Source organism: Phoxinus phoxinus (assembly GCF_949152265.1).
Source record: "Phoxinus phoxinus genome assembly, chromosome: 10".
Taxonomy (NCBI): Eukaryota; Metazoa; Chordata; class Actinopteri; order Cypriniformes; family Leuciscidae; genus Phoxinus; species Phoxinus phoxinus.
In genome coordinates this window covers 12,561,037-12,585,089 of record NC_136885.1, presented here as the reverse complement: position 1 = coordinate 12,585,089, position 24,053 = coordinate 12,561,037, and the positions used below count along the sequence as shown (strand labels likewise).

General features: G+C 38.2%; 1 protein-coding gene across 2 annotated transcripts in view; it reads right to left on the bottom strand.

Annotated features, from left to right (window-relative positions):
* The window catches only part of ulk4 (unc-51 like kinase 4), a 180,324-nt gene that overhangs the window by 28,133 nt on the left and 128,138 nt on the right, over positions 1 to 24,053 (bottom strand). For both annotated transcript variants that reach the window (XM_079626094.1, XM_079626095.1), the window contains exons 33-34: positions 16,737 to 16,903; positions 11,115 to 11,207 (exon numbers count right to left, since the gene is read on the bottom strand). In XM_079626094.1, the coding sequence (XP_079482220.1) occupies positions 11,115 to 11,207; positions 16,737 to 16,903 (260 nt within the window). The remainder of the gene's footprint in view (positions 1 to 11,114; positions 11,208 to 16,736; positions 16,904 to 24,053) is intronic.

Sequence of the window (24,053 nt, the reverse complement as noted above, 5' to 3'; positions counted from 1 at the left end):
ATTGCTCTTCTGTTGCTTTTGGGAAATATCAAACTATATCCTTCATCAGTCTCAGCACTACAAATCTGTTTCTCCATGTATGGTCAATAACAGTGGTCTAGAGAATCTGTCTTATATATTTATTTTAGAACTTCTCATTATAGTGTTTCTCAGACTTTTAGGGACACATCATATGAAAAACAGGATTTTTTTCTAGCTTTTTTTACATTTACATTTGGCAGATATTTTATCCAAAGTGATGCATTCAAGGTATACATTTGATAAGTTTAAGAGTATTCCCTGGTAATCAAACCCATGAACCAAGAGTTTGATGAATAATGCAGGCACAGACAAGATCATACACATAAGGGACAACTCTGTTACAAATATTGTTCAGAAATCATGGCTTTGACATTCGGATTCAACAACTTGGTTCATATGCAAATTCTTAAGGGTACAACAAAAAAGTTCTGTAATCCAAAATTCTGCATTTCAAGAGACAAGAAATTCTCCATTCATACAATTTTTCATAAAATGACAGTTAACTCTTTCCCCACCATTGACAGAATTTTCCAACAATCCATGATATTATGTAGGGGGCGCTGTTACGCATCTTCTGAAAGATAAAATAATATCTGGGCACAACATTTGCCAGTAGAATTTTATGAAATTAATAAAATGTCACCACATTTTTGTTTTGTATTGCTGTTTAATACACAGTTAAGACCAATTATAGTATTACACATTAAAAAAGTTGACTATAATTATAATTATAACATATAATATTATACATATTATTAATTAAAGTAAACATGACATTTTAGTATATTATATTTAAAACATTTTTTTTAATGAGTTCCAGAAGCTTTAAATATCTTTAGAGTGAAGATGAATCGTATCAATATTCCCCAGTCTTGTAACACCTCCTCGAGTTTCACAAACTTCTCAATTTTCACACAGTTTCATTACACATCGCCCCACAGGAAGTGCAGCAGCCACTACAGAAGTGCAGAATCAAAATCAACAATTTCTTCACGACTGCCATCCCTACCCCCAAACCAGCTGGAATTGTGATCAACTGAATACCAGGCAGAAAAATATATATTGCCAGAGATATAATCTCTGGGTAGGAGAGCTGAAAAGTTATGTTCTCACCCTCAGAGACTGTAGAGACAGCAGTTACAGGCTTAACACGTCCATCAGGGGAGCAGCATGGAGTATGAGTTCTCAACCTAGACCACAACAATCCCCGCTCAGCCTAAGACTGAGATAAAGACAAAAAGCGACACACAAGGGCCGTGGGGATTTTCTCTGCCGCTCATTTCGGCCCTCAAAGCCCTGTGTGGTCGGCTCAGGGATTCGAGCCTCTTTTGGCGCTGATCTGTTGCTGCCCTCTGCCATAAAGGCATAATCCCAAGAGACTCCGGGGCAAGGGCCAGCCGCGCCTAATCCCGCCCCTCTTTATGATGTCGCCGGCCACTCCAGAATGGAGTGCGGTGCTTTAGGAGGCCACACAATACCCCCAAAGACCGCCGCCCCCTCCCCGGCCCACAGAGAGGCTGACCGGAGGGAGATCCCCTGGCGCTGAAAGGCCTTTGGTGTGCGTCCACGGGCTCCGCGGCTCCGGTATTGTTCACATGCCAACGCGGAGTCAGAGCAGAACAAGAGTTAACACCTGCTTAGACGGCCTCCCAAATCCACCCTGTTTACTTAGCAGGGCTTGTAGATGCATCGGGGAAATCAGGCCGAGGAGTCTAATGGGACTGTGGGCTGAAAAGCACACAGGAATCAGGGAGATTAGGGAGTGTTAATGCCACTGTGGGCTGTGAATGGATGATTGGAGGAGAGAAAGAAAGAATGAGAAGAGGAGGAGAAGCGAAGCCTATGGGGACGTGTAACGCGCAGGCCTCTCATGACCTCCGCATGTACTCAGGCACAAAACTGGGCCTGTGCATTTGAAGCGATCGATATTTCCCACCGCCTCCTTTGGAAGGAACAACACTGCAAATTGCATTTTTCAAACCATGTGTTGCTTCAAACTGTGAACTCAGTCGCTGCGTAAATAGACTGCAGGGAAGATCATGTGTGATTGTTTGTGGGCAAACCCAGAATGTTTACCACCAAAAATGAAAAGCGTATGGAGTGAACACATGAAAAGGCTTTTATACTGAGTGGAGGACTTTGAGGTGACACATTTCCCTTTCGGATGAACTATTTAAAATGCAGTCCCTAGCACACATAGACAATCTGTTCACCTGATCCTTGAGCACCATTTGTCCTTGAAAACATTCTCACACAGTCCATCCTGGTTCCCTGCTTCCACTAATATGCATATGTATATAATATATTTATATATGTACACGCACACGCACACAGACACACGTTTTATGGGGTCATTCCCAAGACAAAATTATTTTTATACTGTGCACACATGGGCAGGGCTTACTTTTTTTATGTTTATGTTTATATACTTTATACCAGAACTTGAATAGAACTTTATACAAAGAGCTTGTGACTAAACCTCATAACTCGAGTGGATCCTCAAAATCGCCAAAACCTCATACAGAAGCTCCACCCGCCTCAATCGTGAATGAAGTCCTGCACTCATTTTAGACACTATCTCTGCTCGTTGGCCAAATACAAATCTGGTTCTTTGAATAAGTACAGCGTTTTCTTTATTCAAAACACGATGTGTGTAAGAAGAGTGTCTTAGTTTGGTATCGTCATAGCCAATACAGTGTGTGTCTTTTGTAATGCAAGCTTTTTTGCCAAATCTAAACGACAGTAAAAACTGAGCACCCACATACTGTAGCAACAATAACCTTTGTCACATGTAAGATAATACTTGATAAAAACTTGCGATGCACTTACTGCGTCAGATGTGACCGTTCTAATGACGAACAAATGCACCTGAGACACATCTCTCTGTAGGCAAGGGTGTGGTGATCTGGTGCCTGCTTACATCACGCAGTACCACAACATCCAATAGGAAAATTCTACTGCAGAATCCACCGTTCAACCTGAAGAGGGCAGCACTCAGACGTGTTTACACCATATATTGTAGAATTAAAACACTTTATACCCAAATGTCAACAAATGTACTTGAATCAATGAACAGCATTAATAAAGCCACAGTCTTACAGATCATTAACTAAAAAAGTTGTTTTAGGGTTTAGTTACCCTTTAATATATATATATATTTTTTACTATTTCCTGAATAGTAGCAGTGCTAAACTAACCTGCAATTTTCACTGGTTTCAAAACACCATGCTGGATATAACCTGCCATGGCAACATATCAACGAATAAACTCCTGCGATCCAACAGCTTATGCCAGCACATTGTCTCGAGACTTGCATTGGATGAATTGACAGCTGAGCGCAGGCATTTCACTCATGTTGTCAACGTCACATTTGCATAGGCCGTATTTGAATGCATGATTGGTTGACTGCCAAATTAAAATCTTAAACATAACGATAAAATGACGTTAATAACCGGTTAATGATATTTTCAAATAAACGTTTCTGTTCAGAGCGTTTAAACTTGATTTTGTTTTTCGGTTTTTGCTTACATTCCATGAGCCATGCACATGGGTTTCCATATTTTATGTGGCCATTGGACATAATGGTTTTTATTAAAAAAAAGTAACCATTTTTTTTTATTATTGATAGCATTATTAAGCCATTATTAGCCAAAATAATAAATAAACTAAATGCAAGGACCAGTGAATGTGTAGAATGTGAATAACAGGTGTTCTGGCGAATGATGAAATTCTGTGGATATCTTTCTGCAGCATTCTGCAGGCGGGTGGTTGACATTAAATTTCAAGCAGTGACAGCAGTGTCCTGTAGTGTTACATGATGTACTTGATTTGAAACTATTTTTAAAAACATGCTTTTTTAAACCTTATTTTAATACTTGCATTGTTTATTATTCACAATGCAACATTATTTAAAGGGATTGCTCCAACAATTTAATTTTGGTCAACAATTACTCACTCTCATGTCGTTCCAAATCATTTGTTGTGAAATCTGAGAGATTTCTGTCCCTCCATTGAAAGTCCATTCACCCAAAACTCAAGATGGTTCAAAACTTTCATAAAGACAGTATAAAATAAATCCAAATGAATGAAGTGTTTGAGTGCAAATCTTCTGAAGAGACACGGCTATATGATGAACAGATTGAATTTAGACTTTTATTCACATCAACATTCATAGAGCACATCAAATATGGTCAACTGCAGCTCAACCTTGCTTGATGCACCAGAACAAACACAGGTTCTGCTGAAGCTCAAACATGCTGGCGTGAATGAACCTCATTGCATGTATGTGGAATAAAAGCCTATTAGTTCAATCTTTTGATTATATAAACTGATCCGTGTCTATTCAGAAGACTTGGACTAAACTGCTCGATTCAAATGGAGTTCTTTTACAATCTTTTTATGAACGTTTTGAAATTTTGGGTGAAATGACTTTCATTGGAGGGACAGAAATCTCTAAGATGTCATTAAAAATATCTTAATTAGTGTTCCGAAGATGAACAAAAATCCTATGGGTTTGGAACGACATGATGAATGATGACAGAATTTTCATTTTTGGGCGAACTAACCTTTTATGTGAACCGCATAAAAGCTAAAATGTAATACACAGTATGCAATACAGAACCTTCAAATTTTAATTTTATATATGCATTTATATTTTCTTCTAAAATCTTGATCCAGAAAACAGTGGGACACTGATGATTCAATTGCCTGCGAGTTATGCATTAAGTGCATTTAACAGACACAGTTATGATGTTGTTCATTAAAAACACAGCTGGCATCAATTAACCAACAGCATCATATGATGAGATGACCTGCTGGCATTTTTCATTTTGTTTAACATACATCTTCACTGTACTTGTTAAAAAGTATAGAGGCATAATGAAATATGCACCACTTCTGATGACTTGATAGAGAAGACATGATGAGATTTCTGGTAAGTATACTGAGCAGCCAATGTGTACTTTTTCTTTCTTTCTTAACTGTCCAGTATGTAATTCATTGGGAGTGGATGTTTCAGTGCACAGTACTGAAAATGTCTGACTCAATAAGCAGTGTATGTACTGAACTAGAAAGTAGAAACATATTCATGGTTTTTCAACAATGACCTTGACTCTTTAAAAAAAGAAGCTATTCCAGAAAGTATATGACAAAACATTTATATTTAGATATTTTCCCAAACACTCTGCCCATCTATCATTAAAAAAACAAACAAAACAGGCAGTCCTGTTGAACCAATGTTGGTTTTGGGCCAGGCGGGTGCTCTAACAGAGCTTTTATATTGCCACAGAGCCACATTTATTTCTGGCAAATGCTGTTTTTTTTTTTCTTTTCTTTTTTTTTCTGGATAGAATCTGGATTTTTTTTTTGGACTGACTGGCTGCATTGACTTCCTTCATCTCCAGTGTGTTTTCTGTCAGTACAAACCCCCATTTAAAGGTGTTAATAGGGATTTTAAGTGACGAAAAAGAGGATAAAACGTTTTCAAGTGCTTTGGGGAGATTAAATAGAGAAACACGATTCCAAGTCTAAATAATTTGAAAATTGGATACTGTTGATCAAATCGGGTGAGTAAATCACAAGAGCATTTTCTTATTACTTAATTACATGTTTATTACATAGTACCTACACATTACTTAACAAAATATGCATAATAAAAATGCATTAGCATTTAAACTTTCATCAAATGTGATAAGAAGCCATCCCAGACATTCAAGTGTGTTTTCAGCGATCCGATCATGCTACGATAACAATCTTGGGTGCATTACCACCTGCCTTTTAATGTGATCAGCTGTGATCCGAAGTGTCTTTGCAAGAGAATGATTGGATGTCAGATTTTAGATTATGCACAAGAAAATCCAGGGTTTGAAAATGTTTTTCACAGCAGCATAGTGTGTTAGTTTTAGTGTGTAAGAATGTGCTTTTACATTCCACTACGCAACTTTCCCATTGTTTTTCAATGTAAACACAAGCTAGACGGGCGTCTTTAAAGGGGGGGTACAATGGTGTTTCATGTATTCAGAGTTGTTTACAGTGTTAAAGAGATGGATTCTCATGCTAATAATGGCCAAAGTTTGAAAAGTTATTTTGAACGAATAACAGAGAATTTCTGTGCTGAAAATCATACTTCCGGGTTGCAACACGTTTCGGCTGGTTTTTTTCTATCGTAGATCTAATGACGTAGACCAGAGTGGAACTCCTTATATGAGCATTGCTCTCGGAAAAGCGCGTTCACGCACACGTCGACCAGAGGAGAGAAAGACCGCGCTCATCGACGCGCTACTACCGGAAATCATCATCAGCAGCGCTAAATAGGAATGGTTGATGTCAAGAATGTCTCCAAAAAAGTGTGTTTTGGGATGTGAGTTAAAGTTTACCTTGTTCAGCTTCCCAAAGAACCCAGTGTTACTGGAGCAGTGGATGCAGTTTGTATGTTGTGGATGCTCCCGCTTGACTCTATAGCTCCGCCCACGCCCAGAATCAAGGACCTCGGCTTTTTCCGGATAGAATCGGAAAGCTGTATTTTTATTTTATAAATATGATGAAACTAAAGACTTTTTGGAGATATGAAGGACGCACTATTACTCTATAGGTACTCAAGATTAACATGAGATTGACTGAAACTAAGTATTTTACCCCCCCTTTAACTGTTGTTCTCGCATCTCGCAATGTTAGATTCTAAAAACGCAGTGCTCAAGTTAAAATCCGTCCAAAAAAAAGTCTCTAGATCGGTGTTTCCCAACCCTTTTCCTGGAGGCACGTCAACACCACACATTTTCGAACTCTTCCTAATCAAACACACCTGATACAATTCATCAGCTTGTTAGTAGAGACTCCAAGACCAGAAATATATGGGTCAGATAAGGGAGACATCCAAAATGTGCACTGTTGGTGTGCCTCCAGGAAGAGGGCTGGGAAACACTGCTCTAAACCTTGCGCTTTTTTTTTTTTTTGTTCTACTGACCTGCGTCATGCGTTTTTAACAGCAAAAACATTTTGAGTGAAACGGCCCCAAGAATGAGTCTGTCAGTTTTTCCTGGCACAGTGGGCAGCTTGAATCCAAATCCAAGCTGGTTTGAGGGTCATGTGGGTATACAGCTTGCCACTTAAACACACATACACAAGCTGGATGCACGTCTGAGGGTTACAGAGTTGAGTGGAGTGTGTTGGTGGGAAGCTGGTCTCTGGTCTTTCTGCCATCTGTGGGAATATTATGCCACAGTGCATCACTATGCCAACCACTTTCATTTCACTCTCTCTCCATCTTCAATAGATGGGATTCTCAGCATAGTCTCATCTAGATGTCATCTAGTGTCTGCTGAAAGCATCTATCATGAGTCATATATAGTGTGCAATACATGAAACTCAGAATGGAATATGAAATACAACAAAGCCTTCCACAAAAACTAATACTGAACAGCATTTCTGTTCATTGCATCTCCCACAAACAGCCAGACCCTCTTTTCAAAGGCTGTATCGAGTCTTCTATGGCTGGCTGTTCTAATATGCTTTCATGAGAAAGATACAAAACCCTTGGCAAACACACAACATTCATTGGCGATGAAATTCAATCTATCTTTCTGTCAATTTGCGGCTTCCATGAAACGAATGAGAAGTAAATCTCTCTTTTCAATTATGAATGTCTCACTTGTCTGGATTGATTCTATTCGAAATGGATGCTCCATTATTCATTATAGGGATCGGTTAATGACACGTGAATATGTGATTGAGAGCAGAGGGTGTGTAAAAACGGCCCATATGCACTTACTATAATCTAACAATGGATTTCACATCAAGAACACTTTATTATATTTTATGAAATTATTGTTAGAGACAGTGGAATCATTTTGATGCAAATTGATATTAAAATTGCATTCTTATTTGTAGAATGGTCATCAGGTATGAATTGATATATTTGTATTTCTTTACTACAAACCAGTATTGTCCACACACCATCAGCACTCTAAAAATAAAAATTCCAATTAGAGCCAAAAGGGATTTTTTCCAGTATGACACTTTATCTACCCTGGAACCTTTGAGGCCAACCTTGGACCAATCAGCTGTAAGCACAAGACTAGAGCTCAGCAACAGTGACATGGGAGAATAAAGTATTTCACTTCAATTTTTACAGAAATTTTACATCTAGACATCTAGTATGAAAACTGACTTTTAGAATAAAAACAACAACTACTACTTAAGACATAGTTTAAGATTCTAATTTGGCATCACGTTCAAACTAAATATGATTCAATTAGACCAGATACCATGAACAAGCTGGCTTTCATATAATGTCCAGAACGTATATGTATATTAAATACAAAATGCATAGCAATGAATTCACATAAAAAATATGTGTAGGTAATATTTCAGTCAGAAGATAGACATGGTATACGTGTCAACTGAAGACAAAACCTAATGTTGTGTAGTAATGTTGTGGCATAGGATGCCCTTTATGAGGAATCAATACTGAAACATCATATAACCAATGCAAAACCCCTATATAGCAAATATTGCCCTGTTTCCACCTGGTATTAAGATGTGTTATCCGTGACGTAACAACAAGTGGCCAGCAGAGATGCATTACGTTCCCACCATTACCATTAACATTTTCAAATGCATCTCCCATGACCACTTGTTTGGATTTTGTCGAGACCTTCCCCTCTTGTTTCCTTTACACTCTACTTCACTTTCATGGGAGCTGAGTGTCAGGCACTAATGCGACTGAAGGGCAAACCTATGTTACACAGCTTACAAGTGAATAGAAAAAGAACTAATTGAAAAGGATGAGGATGAGGAAAGCATCTGTCATTTTCCATCGTAATCAGTGTATTTTGGTACAACACAACAGTTGACAACTTGTTTTGATGCAACCTCTGTATGTGTTTTTGGCAACCCATTGGAAATAAGTTACCCTGCCTACATTTCTATAACCTGAAATACGCTGCTCCAGGTACATTTTGCAGCACTTTTCAGGTGACACGTCCACAAGAGGTGCTATAATCGATATCATGTTATTCTCCATTGCAGATGTGGGTTTATTAAAAAAAGCCCAGTGTTCATGGGTAGATTTTTGCAAAATGATATTGCTTTGCTTGTAGCATGTTTCACAGCACTTTCAAAATCCAGTGATTGGTGCTTCAGTTCACTGCTAACTGAAACATTCAAACGCGAACTATGGCAAGTGCAACGTATTATTACATTGGTTCTTGTATGTGTCATGAGAGTCTGGAAATGAAACGTCTGGAGAGTGGTGCTTAAAGGTTAATGCTCTCTCACAATTATTGGACAACCTACACTAAACCTAACCCATACTGTTTACAAAGCATACACAAATAAATACATAAATAAATAGAAAACAAAAGAAAAGTTGTTTCTGTTTTACGGCCACTAGTGTCATTTCAGATATAAGCAGCATTGAAACACATGCATAGGCACGATTTTGCAGTGTTTCAGAAAATGTAGGCAGAGTCATGCATTTCTAATGAGCTTGGGTTGGGTTTCAGTGATCATAAGATGTTTTAGACTCCATTTATACCTGTCATTGACCACTTGTGATAAAATCACAAAAACACATCCCATACTTGCTGAAGACAAAGTCTTGATTTTTTAAGTGAATCTGCTTCGGTGGACAAATGGATAATGATTTTAATCAATATTTCAGTTCAGCACCTCCAGATTATTCTGTGAACTCCAGTGTGCAGGTCAGAGAACAGTGGGAACATTTTTGGGCCCTGAGATTCATAAATGTTGAACACTGTGGTCTTATAAAGTCCCAGAGTTAAGGACAAGAACATTGAGAACTAGATTTATTTGGCAGTTTTTTTTTGTTAGGAATGTGAAAAATGACATTTTTAAAATCGAGCATCTGATGTGTTTCTGAGTAATATCTGGATAATAATCACAGTCTATCAATACATTAACTGACATATATCCAAATTAGGCTACATAATATTTTATTGCACAAAGCTATTATAGATCAGCAGATTACTCATAGTTAAACAAATTGTTCACCCAAAAATTTAAATTCTGTCATTAATTACTCACCCTCATGTCGTTCCAACCCGTGATGCTTTTGTTCATCTTCGATAACACAAATACATATCTTTTCTTTTTTTTTCATTAAGAGATCGTAAAACTAATCTAAATGAATTGAGCGGTTTAGTCCAAATTTTATTAAGATACTCGATCTCTTTATATGATGAACTGATTTAATTTAGGCTTTTATTCACATTTAAAAATGTATTAGCAAACATGAAAAGAAGCTCAACCGAACTTGCTTGACACGTGAGAACAAACCTCATTGGTTCTTGCAGAATAAAACGTGCTGTGTAACACGAGTATGAACATCATTGGTTCTTCACTCCCCTGATCATAACCTGTTGGAGTCATTTTTAATAGGAATCCATGCTATTTGGAGTTTCACACGGATGACTCAGTTTTGCTCATTTTCAATACGATCACTTGAATTCACCATGCTGACCAACAGCTTGGTTTTAAAGTGAGTACTTAGCTATGCCGTTGACAAGAGACAATGGACCCTTTTTGCAAAAATTTTGATAATGTGAAAATTTTACATTTTCATATTTATTTTCAATTTTATTTATATATTTATTTTCGATATTACACATAATTTTACACATAAAAAAAAGACATATACATATATATATATATTTTCTGTTGTACCTTTACTCTCATTTCTTTACCTTGTAAAATTAAGTGTTTTTTCCCCCTTTTTAATTTAACTGAATTTAATGTTAAAAAATATTTCTGTAAAATCAATCTTTTTGCAATAAACATTAATTGTGTTCAGTTTTATATATATATATATATATATATAATTTCTTTCATTTAGGGCTGCAATAATTTAATGTATATATATATATATATATATACAAATTATATATATTATATATACAAATATTACAATTTTCTGTTGTGGTAGAGTTTCCGTATGGCACTGTTTCAAAAAAGTCGATTATTGGATGACTAGTAGACCATAATGACCCATGCATAATTTATGCAAAAGGAATGGATTGGCAAAACAGATGTAAAGTTTGTATGAAACACACACACACACACGACCCGCACACACTGACCAGTTGAATGAGGAGGTTGTTTAGGTCTGTCAGTGGCTTGTTGATGAGCAGCAGTTCCTCTGCAGCCTCAGTGTTTTCATTACTGTCTGATCTCTACAAAAAAAGAGAAGCAGAGAGATCATTATTAGACCGAGAAGAAAAAAAAGAGGGAGAATAAAGGGGAAGCGAAAAAGGAAGAAAATGAGGACAGTCAGTCATTGGGGGGATGCTTAGAGAAGAGAACTCAAGAGCCAACGCAACAGAGGATTGAGAGTCTGAGAGATTCCTGCTCATGTAATCATCACAGGAAGTACAGTAGCTTGAAGCTGGCGCTATTTTTAACAGAGACGCTCCTCAGAGGTGCTGAGGTCTCTGAACACTGCCCAGCTCTGCTGCCGGAACGGAACAATGTGTACAGCTTGCTGTCTACCATCAGCCACAACATCTTACTCTTTAGTAACAGCTGTCATAGAGAGAGAGATAGAGAGAGATAGAGAGAGAGAGAGACACAGACAGACAGATAAAAATAGACAACAGCAGCAAGAATGCATAAGAAATGCAAAGTTTGTTACCCATCAGTCATCAGCGAGAGCAGCCGTGCAGTGAGTTCAGGTTCAAAAGTTCATGCCGCTGTCTCTAGCTGTCTTATTCTGGCTAATATTTCAGTGAATGTGAGTGTCTGGGATCCTCAAGCAGATTGACAGACCGGAGCAATGAGATTACAGCAAGCCTTCGCTTAATAGGACTGCAGCTTTTTCACAATTAAACTCCCTTCACTCATTTAAAATATTAATGACGGAGCTCGGGCTGACATCGTGAGAGAAACGCGAGAGGGAAGGACAGTCGGCGCAGTGGGGGAAAGTGTTCGGGAATGTCTCCCTCATCATTATCACCCAAACGAATTTGGGTTGTGTGGACACTTCTTTTTTTAATAAGCTTTGCTTTCTCTCTTCTGTCACTTTTTTCTCCTCTCTCTCTCTCGGAGTAGTGAATTCCATTACAGGCTTCATTTTGGCGATGTCCGTGCATGAATATGTATGGAAGGACGCTGAGGGAAAGACAAAGGCCTTGGGTGGATAATGAGGGTTGAGGAGGAACTGACAGGGGAGCGACTTCCTGTGAGTCCTGTGTGCCACATATCGACTTTAAAGCACTGTTTACCACGGGTCTGCTGAAGCGTACCGGTAAAAATAGCACTGGGAACTATTAGACGTCAAAGTACTGGAAATTGAACACGAACGCTCGTGTGCGCACACACTCGGAAGCTCTGACAAAGATGTCCGCTGCGAGTAATTATGGGTAAAAGGTGCGGTGGATCCACTCGGAGTGAGTGGCTGGATGAATCCTGCTGGTATCTGCATAGCAGTTGTCATTGCATAACAATCTAATCATCAGTGAGGAGAGGATCCAGACATGAACCCCCTAAAAGCATGCCTACGGCGACAGTAGCAGGCAAGCGCTCCCTGAGGACGGGGGGGCTGGGGGGTGTAGGGAAAGGAGGAGAGAGAGAAAAACGAGGAGAACAGCTCAAGAAATGAGGGCGACAGAGTGAGAAGTGTTTACAAACAAGAGGATGGGACGGCGAGGGAGAGAGAGAGAAAACTAAATAAGGATGGATATCTACTAACGAGAAAAAGAGCAAAAGGGGATTTACAGAGCAGTCTGTGACATGTAAAACAAGAAAAATGAAAAGGCAGAAGGCTATTAAGTTTATTTTGATCTGTTTATTATTTGATAATTGATTAATCTGTCGATTATTATTATTATTATTTATTTTTTTATTTCTTTGTTCCAGGCCTAAATTAAACGGGAAACATTAAAGAAAAGAATACAAGAAACTTGACAAATTTCTGATGGTACAGAGTTGCCATAATGTACCATTTTGTCACATTTAACGAAAAAACCTCACTAGCCAACCTCAATATCCAACCAGTTGGTTGCTAGATGACTAGTAGACCATCCAAATCCATCCATAACTTATGCAACAGGAATGGTTAGAGGCAAAACAGAGAGAAAATTAGTGTGGTTGTGAAAACAGCTGTGCTACTGTCACACTCCTGACAAATGCAGTTATTTAGTAGCACACCCTGTCTGAGATGTCTCAGACATTTTGATTTTACAGATGAATCTGAAATTAGACAGAAGCAGAAAAATAGAGGCATATACAATATATTGTGGCGAGCAGGAAGAGGCAGAGGGCCGTGAGAGAATGGCGGAGGAGCGGAAGCATAAAAGGAGGAGCGACGACTGTGAAGATCGAGAGAGGAACAGACCTGAACTTGTGTTTTGTTTCTGTTTTGTGTGGCCAGCAGTCGTCCACGAGGGGCTGCTGGCTTATACTTTTATTTTTTTTATTTTTTATATTAAAATATTTGAATATTCGCCGGTTCCCGCCTCCTCCTTTCCCATAACATCTGACCTTGTTACATTTATATTTATCAAGATATAATTTTGAGATAATTTTGCTTGTTTTCTACTAAGTGTTCAAACAAGTGTCTCAAGTTCTCTTTCTCTCTCTAAAAAAAAAAAAACAATTCAACAGATTAAAACCCTATGATCTTTGACAATTTTCATTTTTGTGTGGTAAGTAAAAGGAGGCACATCTGAGGCTGAGACTACTGTTTAATATGCTTATTCACGTATATCCATATTCATAAACTTAAACAAAATTGAAATCCTCGAAGAAATACAGAGTGAGAAGGATAGAGGCCAATAAAGAAAACGAGAGAGAAAGACTGTCCTCCCAATTACTGAGAAATCATTTTAACCTCACAAAAACTTAGCAAAGTGTGCCAAGGCAGAATACATTTCCCCACTACATTGACACCATGACAATGGGCAAAAACCATATCTAGCTGAAACTCCATACAGAACTTTTCCTGTCACAACAAGACATCTTCCTACATGGCATATACATTCCACCGCCATAACCCCTCCTGCAGAGAAGATATGTTTCATACACTGGAAAAAGAGACATGCCCTATCCAGGCTCAGGGAAATGTGCTTGTTTGTGGATCTGAATGCAAAAACAGGATTACAGCTTGACTTCACGGACACAGGAAAGCAAAAATATTAATAAGATGTCCTCTATAAATAACAACATTTTGCCTTTCCACAGAAATAACCATGACTATATTGTCAATAAGAATGGGAGAGACTGTCGCTGCGTCCGAAATCACGTATTGTCAGAGTAGGTGCTACATTTGAATTTACTTCAAAACTGTTAAAAAAAGTATGCTCTATATAGTATGAATATGGGCAGTATGAATGAAATTTGGACGTACTATATTCGCCATATTGTTATTGTCACTGTCACATGACCCACCAGTGTCAGTTGTGTTGCTTCACTTCCATTCAGAAATCCTCTCCTGTGGCCTCATGGGATAGTAAAGTGTCCATCCAATACCCACTTCAGAATCCCGGTGAAAGTAATAGTTTAAATCAATGTACACTAAAAGTCAATGCATAATAAAAAAAATAGCAACAAAAGAGAACACATTTCTCAGGACAGTGGAATGAATGTTGCTGATTTAGCCCAACATTGTTCAATATGTACATCAACATGTACAATCAATAAACAAGGTGGAATCTGTGTGGAATAACCTTCCGCCCCTGGTCTCACTTCACTCAACATAGAAATCAAACACCTGCTCTGCACAGATGAGTGGTTCTGCTGTCTTACACCAAACAGTGTTTACAGCTAAACCTGGAACTGCTGGAGTAAAACTGCCAGTCAACCCAAATAAATACACAATCATGGCCTTCTACAAAAGATCCACATCCCAGAAAAGACAACACATATTCACACCACATAAGCTCATCACACTACTATGATCTAGTACTAAAATCAATTCCACAGGAAACTATAACCCTGCAGTAAATTAACTGGGAGATAATGGCCGCAGGGCCTTGTATGCCATAAAACGACAATGCCCTTTAGAAACTCCTGTTATTTGGCTGGAAAAATTTGAATCTGCAATTGAGCCCATTGCCCTTTATGCCAATGGGATGTGGGGTTCACTTACAAAACTAGAATATGAAAATGGGACAAACGTCTAATAGACCCCTTTTCAGTTAGTAAACATGGTGACATTTTTTGTGGGCGGAGCTTAGGTGGTTGCAGAACGATCCTTCTGGCCGATTCACTAACGTTAGTTTGCAAGTTTTGTCAGCTTGTTTTTTTAACAATGACTGGAGAAAATCAGATTTGCAGATGTGCAATTTCACTCACTGTCCAGGACCGCGATTGTTATTTGCAAAAGTTCATTTTAATGGATGGAACCAGATTGGCCGACCCGTACACGCTCAGTCAATGGATGGGCAATTTGACAGGATTAATGTTAACGCTACGTCTATTAATAATAATAACAATTTAAGCTCCTTATTATGAAGTCGAATCTATTGTAAGCTGAATTATGTAAAATATCCAACCAATAGACCAACACACAACAAATACAGAATGCAGGGCAGAATTCAGAAAATATTCCATAATGACACTGTAAAAAAAATGCTACAGTAAAACAAAAACAAACAATGAATCTGGTAATTAGTCAATTATATTCCTCAGCTGTGGAAAAGCTACTTTCTCTTTACCACCAGTGCTATTATGGAGGTTGAAAGTATATGTTAAAAGTACAAAACGGCTGTTGGATTGACACATTTGTATAGATTACAGATCTAAATTGTAAAATTGAGGTTGTTCTGTAAATATGTTTACATTTTTACAGAATCATTCTGGCAACCACAGCGGTTAAACAACAGGATAAACAGCCAATGAAATTCTGGAATCTTCTGATATCATATTAAAACCCTGCAATACTAAGAGGAAGGAACAACCCACGCTTATTGGAAAAACGTGCCTGAGGTGACAAAATTTAGAAAATTCGTGACACTTTCAAAGAGAAAAGTCCAATTAGTGGCACTGAAAGTGCGTTCAGTTTTATCCGAAACAGATGAACGTGAATTTTGCAACGCTTTTTATTTATTTATGTTAGTTGTTTTATGTAGCACAGCAGTTTAGAACTAAAATGTCCAGTGAGTGGCACTAAAAGGTTAATGCTTTTAACCTTTGCATTTGAAAATAACATACCACCTACACTTAACCCTTAAACATACCCGATAGTAGGGGTGGGCGATACACTGGTAGACACGGTTAACCGAGATTTTAGACTATCGCCTCTATTGCGGTTACACTCACATGGCATTGCTGTGCTGCGTGTGTGGTGGTCACGAAAGATTATCGTCTGCATGCGCTTTTAAGCATTGTGGTTTAAAACAAGTGATTTTAAACTGTTGAAGCACATTAGGCAGCGAAACAGAACTCATCTCGCTATATGGGTGGCTGTCTTAGAGATGCGTGCACGTGAAGCCACTGCTTTTTTTCCCCAGTTTTATTGGCCTTGAACGGTTAAATACACACTTGTATGTGTCAAAATGCATGTCTTTGCAAGTATCCTAGTAAATACAGTAATTTATGCCTTAAGTGAATGTAAACATTTGAGAAAGGAAATGCATGTGTAGCAGTATATTGGATCTGGGCAGCTCTTAAAGTGACAGCAGCGTAATTCCTGCTGTCTGTCATTCATGCTAATCAATTGAATCACTTGCCAATAAATCTAAACTGAAATAGAGAGAGAATGTTACCTGAAGGGCCAGTCGGACTACAGCTGAAAGGTTTTTGAGTAGGCAGTGGATGATGTCCAGCAGACACAGGAGCAGAGAAGAACAGCTCTTCATCCCTGAGTGCATTTCTCTCTCCAGATATACGCCAGAGACTTCCACAAAGACATTACTCACCACCTCAATTACACCTGAGAAGAGAGATAAACACAAACACAGTAGAGTCACTCTTCTATGCATCTGCTCTGACTGTCCATCTGATGGACACAAACACATCTAGCATAAGATATCAGCAATTTAATTAACTGTCTGTCACACAAAACATGCACTTAATAACTGTTTGAAGTAGTCATAGTTACATAAGTAAGCAGAGAGTATATCAATATTCTCAGTTTATGGTAGACATTCAAAACCATAATAACATTACATATATAATCTGATGTAATTTTACGAAGGGGTTGAAAAAAATATGTTGTATAAATATATACAGTTGTAGTTAGGGCTGGGCGATATGGCCAAAACAAATTATCACGATCATTTTTTTATATCAGTCGATATCGATAATTATCACGATACATGTCAAATCTTTATTTCTTTCAAGTTTAAAGGCAGATTTTTGCTCCTAAGTGAAAGTTGTAGAAACCAGAGCGTTAATTGTGGTTTTAAACTACTCTTTATTGTCAGAACATATCATGACAAACACTTACCAAAGAGGTGAACATTCACAAATTCAAACATTTGTCATTTTAGCTAGCTATAAAATAAGTTGGAACAAAAATAAAGTGCTTCTTCATAATACAAAATGGTTGAAAATAGATGCATTTCCCAGGAAAGTTGCAGTTTACCACAAATATCATGTAGAACACAACCGGTGAAGACAAAAAAAAACATCTATATTTCTCAGTCAGACTCAGTAACTTAAAGAATAACAAGTTATGAAAATAAAGTGCTTCCTTCAAAATGAAAAATAGTACCCCTAAGCTACCTGGCGATGAAGCAGCGATAGAACGATATATATATTTTTTTTTTGCCCTCTCGGAGTTGGCAGGGAGTTTCGTAAGCACTGCAGTGTGCGTTGGTCTGCAGCTGGCGGCTGACTGTACGTTCACACCGCCGCCGACTTGAGCTGCAAAAAAGCTATGGCCGCCCTGTCAAGGACGCTTGTCAAAAAGTACGGGGAATCTTGTTGACGCTTTGGCCGCTTTGACGTAGCAGCATTCACAATGAAATGTAAACAGAAAAAACAAGCAATGCATTCGGCAGTTTAGGATATCGCACAAGATTTGTCAACACAGAAAACATTTCATCACTGGAGAGTTTTTTCCCCCGACACCATCGTATTAATTGATTTTGATTAATATGCGCGAGGGAGAGAGAGAGCAGACAGCGCTCGGGTGAGTGCGCGCGCGCGGCCAGGGCTCTCTCTCTCTGCTCGTTCTTATAGAGCTGGTAAGTCCCGCCCCCTCCGCTAACCCCGCTGGACCTCAAAGTTGAAAAACCGTCAATGCAAGTGAATGGGAGAAAATAATTATTTTCTGGTCCCGTTTGAATTGTGCCATGAATTTGAACATATGTTGACTGTGAATTTTTATATAATCTTTCGTGTGAAAAATGCTACAATTTAGCGGGTAGAAGTTTGATACGGGTAGACTTTGTGTGAGAGCACTTTGTGGACTACAACTCTTCGCTGCTTTCGGCGCGTTTGAAACGTCAACACCACTAGCTCACGGCTCTAGCTCACGGATCCCGCTAGACATGGCTGTCTTTGGTGCACTTCACCGCCTTCTTTCAGGGAGAGTACAAAATCGTTGAGGTTGGCGAAAACCACGGGCAAGTCAACTTTATGCGGTGACGTCACATAGGCGACATGTAGTCTTTCTCGTTATGTCTTTTCCACAACTGCTAGCCGACGAATCATACCATATACTGTCAAACTTGTAAAATGAAAGATTATATAAAAAATTCACAGACAACATATGTTCACATTCATGGCACAATTCAAACGGGACCAGAAAATAATAATTTTCTCCCATTCACTTGCATTGACGGTTTTTCAACTTTGAGGTCCAGCGGGATTTTACGGAGGGGGCGGGACTTACCAGCTCTATACAGTATATGCCCTGTCAAGCGCGCCCTGTTAAACTGACAAGACTTAAAAACACATGCAAATTATACACTTTCACTCTATGATGGTTAAACTGTGCAATTAATTATTTTTTCTCGGAACTAATGTTTTGTTAGGAACGAAATATCTCCCTCTCATCCATATTTGCTTCCTCTTTGTTTTAGTGATTTCCCGCTCACGTTTAAAAACCGGCATGCGTGGTGACGTCCCATATAGTCTAGTTACAAAAATGGAGGCGAACAGCCAGCTGATTTTATTTATTTATTAAATCGATTCTTGGACATTTCAGATCGATTCTGAATCGTTGCAAATGAGAATCTAGATTCTTCTGTGAATCGTTTTTTTTGCACATCCCTATTATTTGCCCTGTTTAGTAAACTTGGCCCTTTAAATGCATTTATTTTTAAGGCGAGACACTACAGGTGAATAGGGAAATATTTGTAACTAGCAGATATCAACATGAAACTTTCCCAGTTGATTACCTACATTAAGATGAGAAAAAAATGTATTACAAGTTTTCTGTAATTTATTGTTTAAATATGCAAATTAGGCACTATCTAATTAAATATGCGCTAATTTGCCTATATTTAAAAAAACGAAATCTCAGAATTGGATAAAGCCAGGTTCAAAATTATTTTTTCATTGTGTTCACATATTAGATGGGAAAAAAAATTACAGAGGGATTTATGGATATCTACTTTTGTTATCCTTTTTAATAGCCTTAAAAAATGTATTTTCGCCATGTTTTTTGGAATAAAATGTTATATAAATCAGGCTAGGAATAATATATTTACAAATCCCTCTGTAATTGTCTTCATAATATAACTAGGTACAAGAGTGGAAAGTTTGGTGTGTATAGGTGCTACTGAAGAGGAGATTTCGGACTTGGAGTATGAGAGAAAAGTCATTTTGAGAAAAAGGCATTTAAAGATTTGTAATGTAAAAAAAATCATACTTTTTTAGTGGAAACAACTATTTACTGACACAATATCTTATCAAATCATTAGCAACAACAATACAAACGACCTAAATCACATCAAAACTTATAAACACAGCATTTATGGCCTTCAACTGAGTTGATTTAGAACGCCAACTTTTGTTGAATTTCAGAGAAATCTACTGACGCAAATAGACAAAGTGTAGTAAAATAAAGACCTAAATGTGTATTTTGGACTTTTTTTCACCACAAGTCTGAAAGAAAACATGTTATTGAAGACAAATAGCCCAAAATCTCAAAATTGACCAGTGAAAAAAAAAAACGATGTTTTTGCCTGCCGTGTCTCGCCTTAAATAGATCAATCTTTGACATAGCCTGGCTCCACCCTCCTACGTACTTCCGCTCAATATTAATTTTCCTTCAGTACTACGTCTGGGATTGTGGTGTATTCTTGGGTTTTCTCCGGTAAATTTTTTACCGGTCCAATCAGCGAACAGAGGGAGTGGCTGAGAACGATGACGTTGGGGTCGTGCGCTAGTTTGAGTCGTCATATGCCACGAGGCCAGACTCTCTATACAAATGAAATGTACGGTAGAGCCAGGCTAAGACAGACATGCCAACAGATGAAAAAGAGACTCAAACAAGTTGCAAAGGGAATGAGGTTAAAATCACAGTTCACATACTATCTGTCCCAAGTCATAGTATGTCAAAAAGAAGGGAAGGTGTCATGGCATAGTTATGGTTAGAGTTACTACAATAGCCTAAATCCATTAATGTTGCTGATTTGTGGACTGAAAGCCTTCTATAAGTGTTTCTCCTGGTTTCCACGTCAGCGCTGTTTGATCTGATATCTATGGTTTATAGCAGAGAACTCTTGCTAGAACAGAATGTTTCTCACTGGTTTTTGCAGTGATGATGTTATTAATTGAGGCGAATTGAATGGATTTCTTCACTGGATCTCCAGAGTCTAGATCTCCTAGTAACAGTGTCGAGTGATCAAGGGAACTGACTGCGACTGGCAAGTTCGGGGCGCTGCGCTCATGGCTGTGCTGTCTATTAATGGTCCGAACTAATAAACGGTCCGTGAAGCAAATGAGTAGCGCATTTTCGTTCCGCTTTCATTTTGTTTGCATTCACTGCTCGGCAACGTTGTGTATATAACGTTGTCTATATCAATATTTGGTCGCACCGGCAGGAAAAAAATCGGTCGCAGTCTGGAGCCCGGACAGGATAATTACAAACTAAACAAGAAACAGGTATGCTACACAATTGGTAACCATAGCAACTAATTAATGATCAGACCAGAGGAAATGGGAAGAAAACACATGAAAACAAGGAATACAAACAGACCATGAAACCTAAACTAAGGGCGTGTTCACATTTGACAGGTTGTTTCGTTTAAAACAAACTCTGGTGCGATTGTTTGGTTAGTACGGTTCATTTGAATAAGTGTGAATGCTGCCATCCAAACCCTGGTGCGCACCAAAGAAGTGGACCAAGACCGCTGGAAAGATGGAACTCTGTCCACTTTCAAACAAACTCTGGTGTGATTCGACTGAAATATAAATGCAACATTCATCCATATATTCATACATTCTTCCTGTTTACAGTGCCTAGGTTTTGTTGCAAGACATATTTCAGTGATATCTGTCGAGTAAGAAAGCTATTTTATGCAAATATTATTATTAATTTTTTTTAAAAGTATGATTCATACTAAAGTAAGTGGGATTCAACCTGACGATACACCACAGAAACACACATGTACCAGATGATCAATACATTCAACCACACACAGAAGGACCTATGACTCTACACATACAGAGGAAAGCACAACACTCCACACTAAATATAGAGGATACTATCAATGTACGGCATTGGTGCACCCTGGGGACTACAAACTCAACACAAAAAAAACACCAAAGGGTGAAGTGGCCACTTGGAACACAGACTATTTCCAGTGTATTGGGGATGGCATGTGAAAGCAAGTGTGTGTGTGTTGAGCTATCTTCCAGTCCCAGCAGTAATAATCAGGAGGAGTTGAGTAAGACCTGAGGCTATCACGCTGTTTATCTGAGATTAGTACTGCAGTTATCTGAGGTGAAGGACCCACGCATGAAATTCGCCGCTTGACAAATTATGCAAGATGAATACAGCGGCAATGCCATCAACAATACAAATCCACTGCTGAACGAACAAAACACAGCCAAGGCTGTCACCTTTAATACAGGGGAAATACAGATGAAACTGGAACTGCAGCCTGGAACGTTCGCAATTTAGGTGAATTATCATAAGTGCACACGGTGCAAAAATTACTTCTGAAATTTGTATGCAAATATATTGAACTGAAATGCATACGTAGGTCTTAACAGAGCTGTGAGCAGTATTTCAGCGCTGTCTCAAACACAAAGAGCTGCTTGCCAGACTCTGAATATTTATGCTTACAGCTGTACAGTTAAATTTATGTAACTTTCTTTTGGTTCCGAATTTATTGCTATTACTTCTAGTAAAATGAGTCATGCAAATACGACTTTAGGATATGGATGTTTTTCCGCTTCCACGAGCAAAGCAAAAACAAACAAGTCAGCAGTTCACGTTTTATGAGGAAATACCTCTTTTCTCTCCTTCGTACGGCAGTCAGAAAGCAGATATGTGCCACAAAAGCAAGGGAAAATACCTGATGTTTATGGCACACATTTTTGTGTCAAAATGCCTCAGAGGCAATAGGACATCTGATTTCTTATTAAAAAACCTAAATAAAATGCAGAATTGTACTCCCAACACAAAAACCATTCCAAAAGTTGGGCAGCGTAACTATGCTATATCCTAAGATACCTATTCAATATTCAAGGCAGCATCACATGTATACTTCATGGATAAGGCAACTCCAGAATGCATGGCGACAAGCTCAGAAAATGTGAGCATCCATTGATTTTAAGGACGTAACGGGTTTATTTTGAGTCTTTTTGCTCTATTTTCATCTTCCCGGTTTAATACACATTGTGTTAACGTCACATGATACGCTATAGTATGATGACGACTCATAATTATTCATGAGACTGCATGCCCTCATCAATTCAGAAGACACTTCACTTAATTATTCACAACCACATGCTTTCTTATGACATACATTTCAAACTGTGAGATCAAGTGCAGTACAATGTTAAACAAAGTTTCTAAAAATGAGTTTTCATAGCGATGCCATACAACATTCGGTTTCTCAAAGAACCTTTAGGTTAACGGTTCTTAAAGCAACCATTATTTTCTGAGAGTTAAGAACATTTTACACATCGAAAGAACCCTTTTCCACTATACATAGTAATGGGATGGAAAGGTTCCATGTGTGTTAAGTGTTCTTCATATAACCATAGCATACACCATAGAGTGTAGGTGAGAATCACATTGTGTGAGTGTTTGTTTTCGCTTTGTAAGAATTTTTGTGGTATAAATTGTCTTTCATATACAGTCTACGAAACAAACATATCCTAACTTTTAATGTAGTGAGAGTGAGTAAGGTCATTTTTACCTTGAATGTGTTTAATCATTTACTGCACTTTGTTATTCTTCCAGTTATTTACTCATGGTGGCTCATGAATCAGAAGCATCATACATTCACAATAGCTTCCCTCTGCGTCAAAAAATAAGGTTGATTTAAACACGGCAAAATAAGTCTCAAAAGTCTTATAAATGAATGCAAGGGGCTGTGGATTAATGTGCGCATTAAATCATAGCTGTCACATGTGATATGTGTATTTGTGTACTGTTCTGTGAGCTTACAAAACCATGTATAAAACATGTTTATTTTGTTGCATGCAATGGCGAATTACAGTGTGCATTTGTGGGAACCTTTGATGCTTTTAACTCAGACAGAGAGATAAAATTGACTGGATCAGAAGACTTTTTTGCTCCTAATAAATATCATTGGATAGTTCTGCTTAAAATAATTTATAAACATTTATTTTACATGAAAGGGATAGTCCACCCAAATCCACAAGGATCAAATATAAACTTATTTAATGAACACAAAGAGAATACATAGATGAAGGCATATAGCCCGTAACAAACTACTCGAACAGAGACGGGAACCGACAATGAACTGAATAAGACGGGCCGTTTCTCAATATGCGTTCTTGTCTGTACTTGTGTTCTTGTGGACTTGTGAAATGTCATCAGTCGCTGCCCAAGTACTGTTCCAATTCAAAGTTCACATCTAGCCAAATCTAGTTCAAATCCACGGATGTGTTCTTGATCCGCCCCTTTTATCGGTTGTGCATCGAGAGGT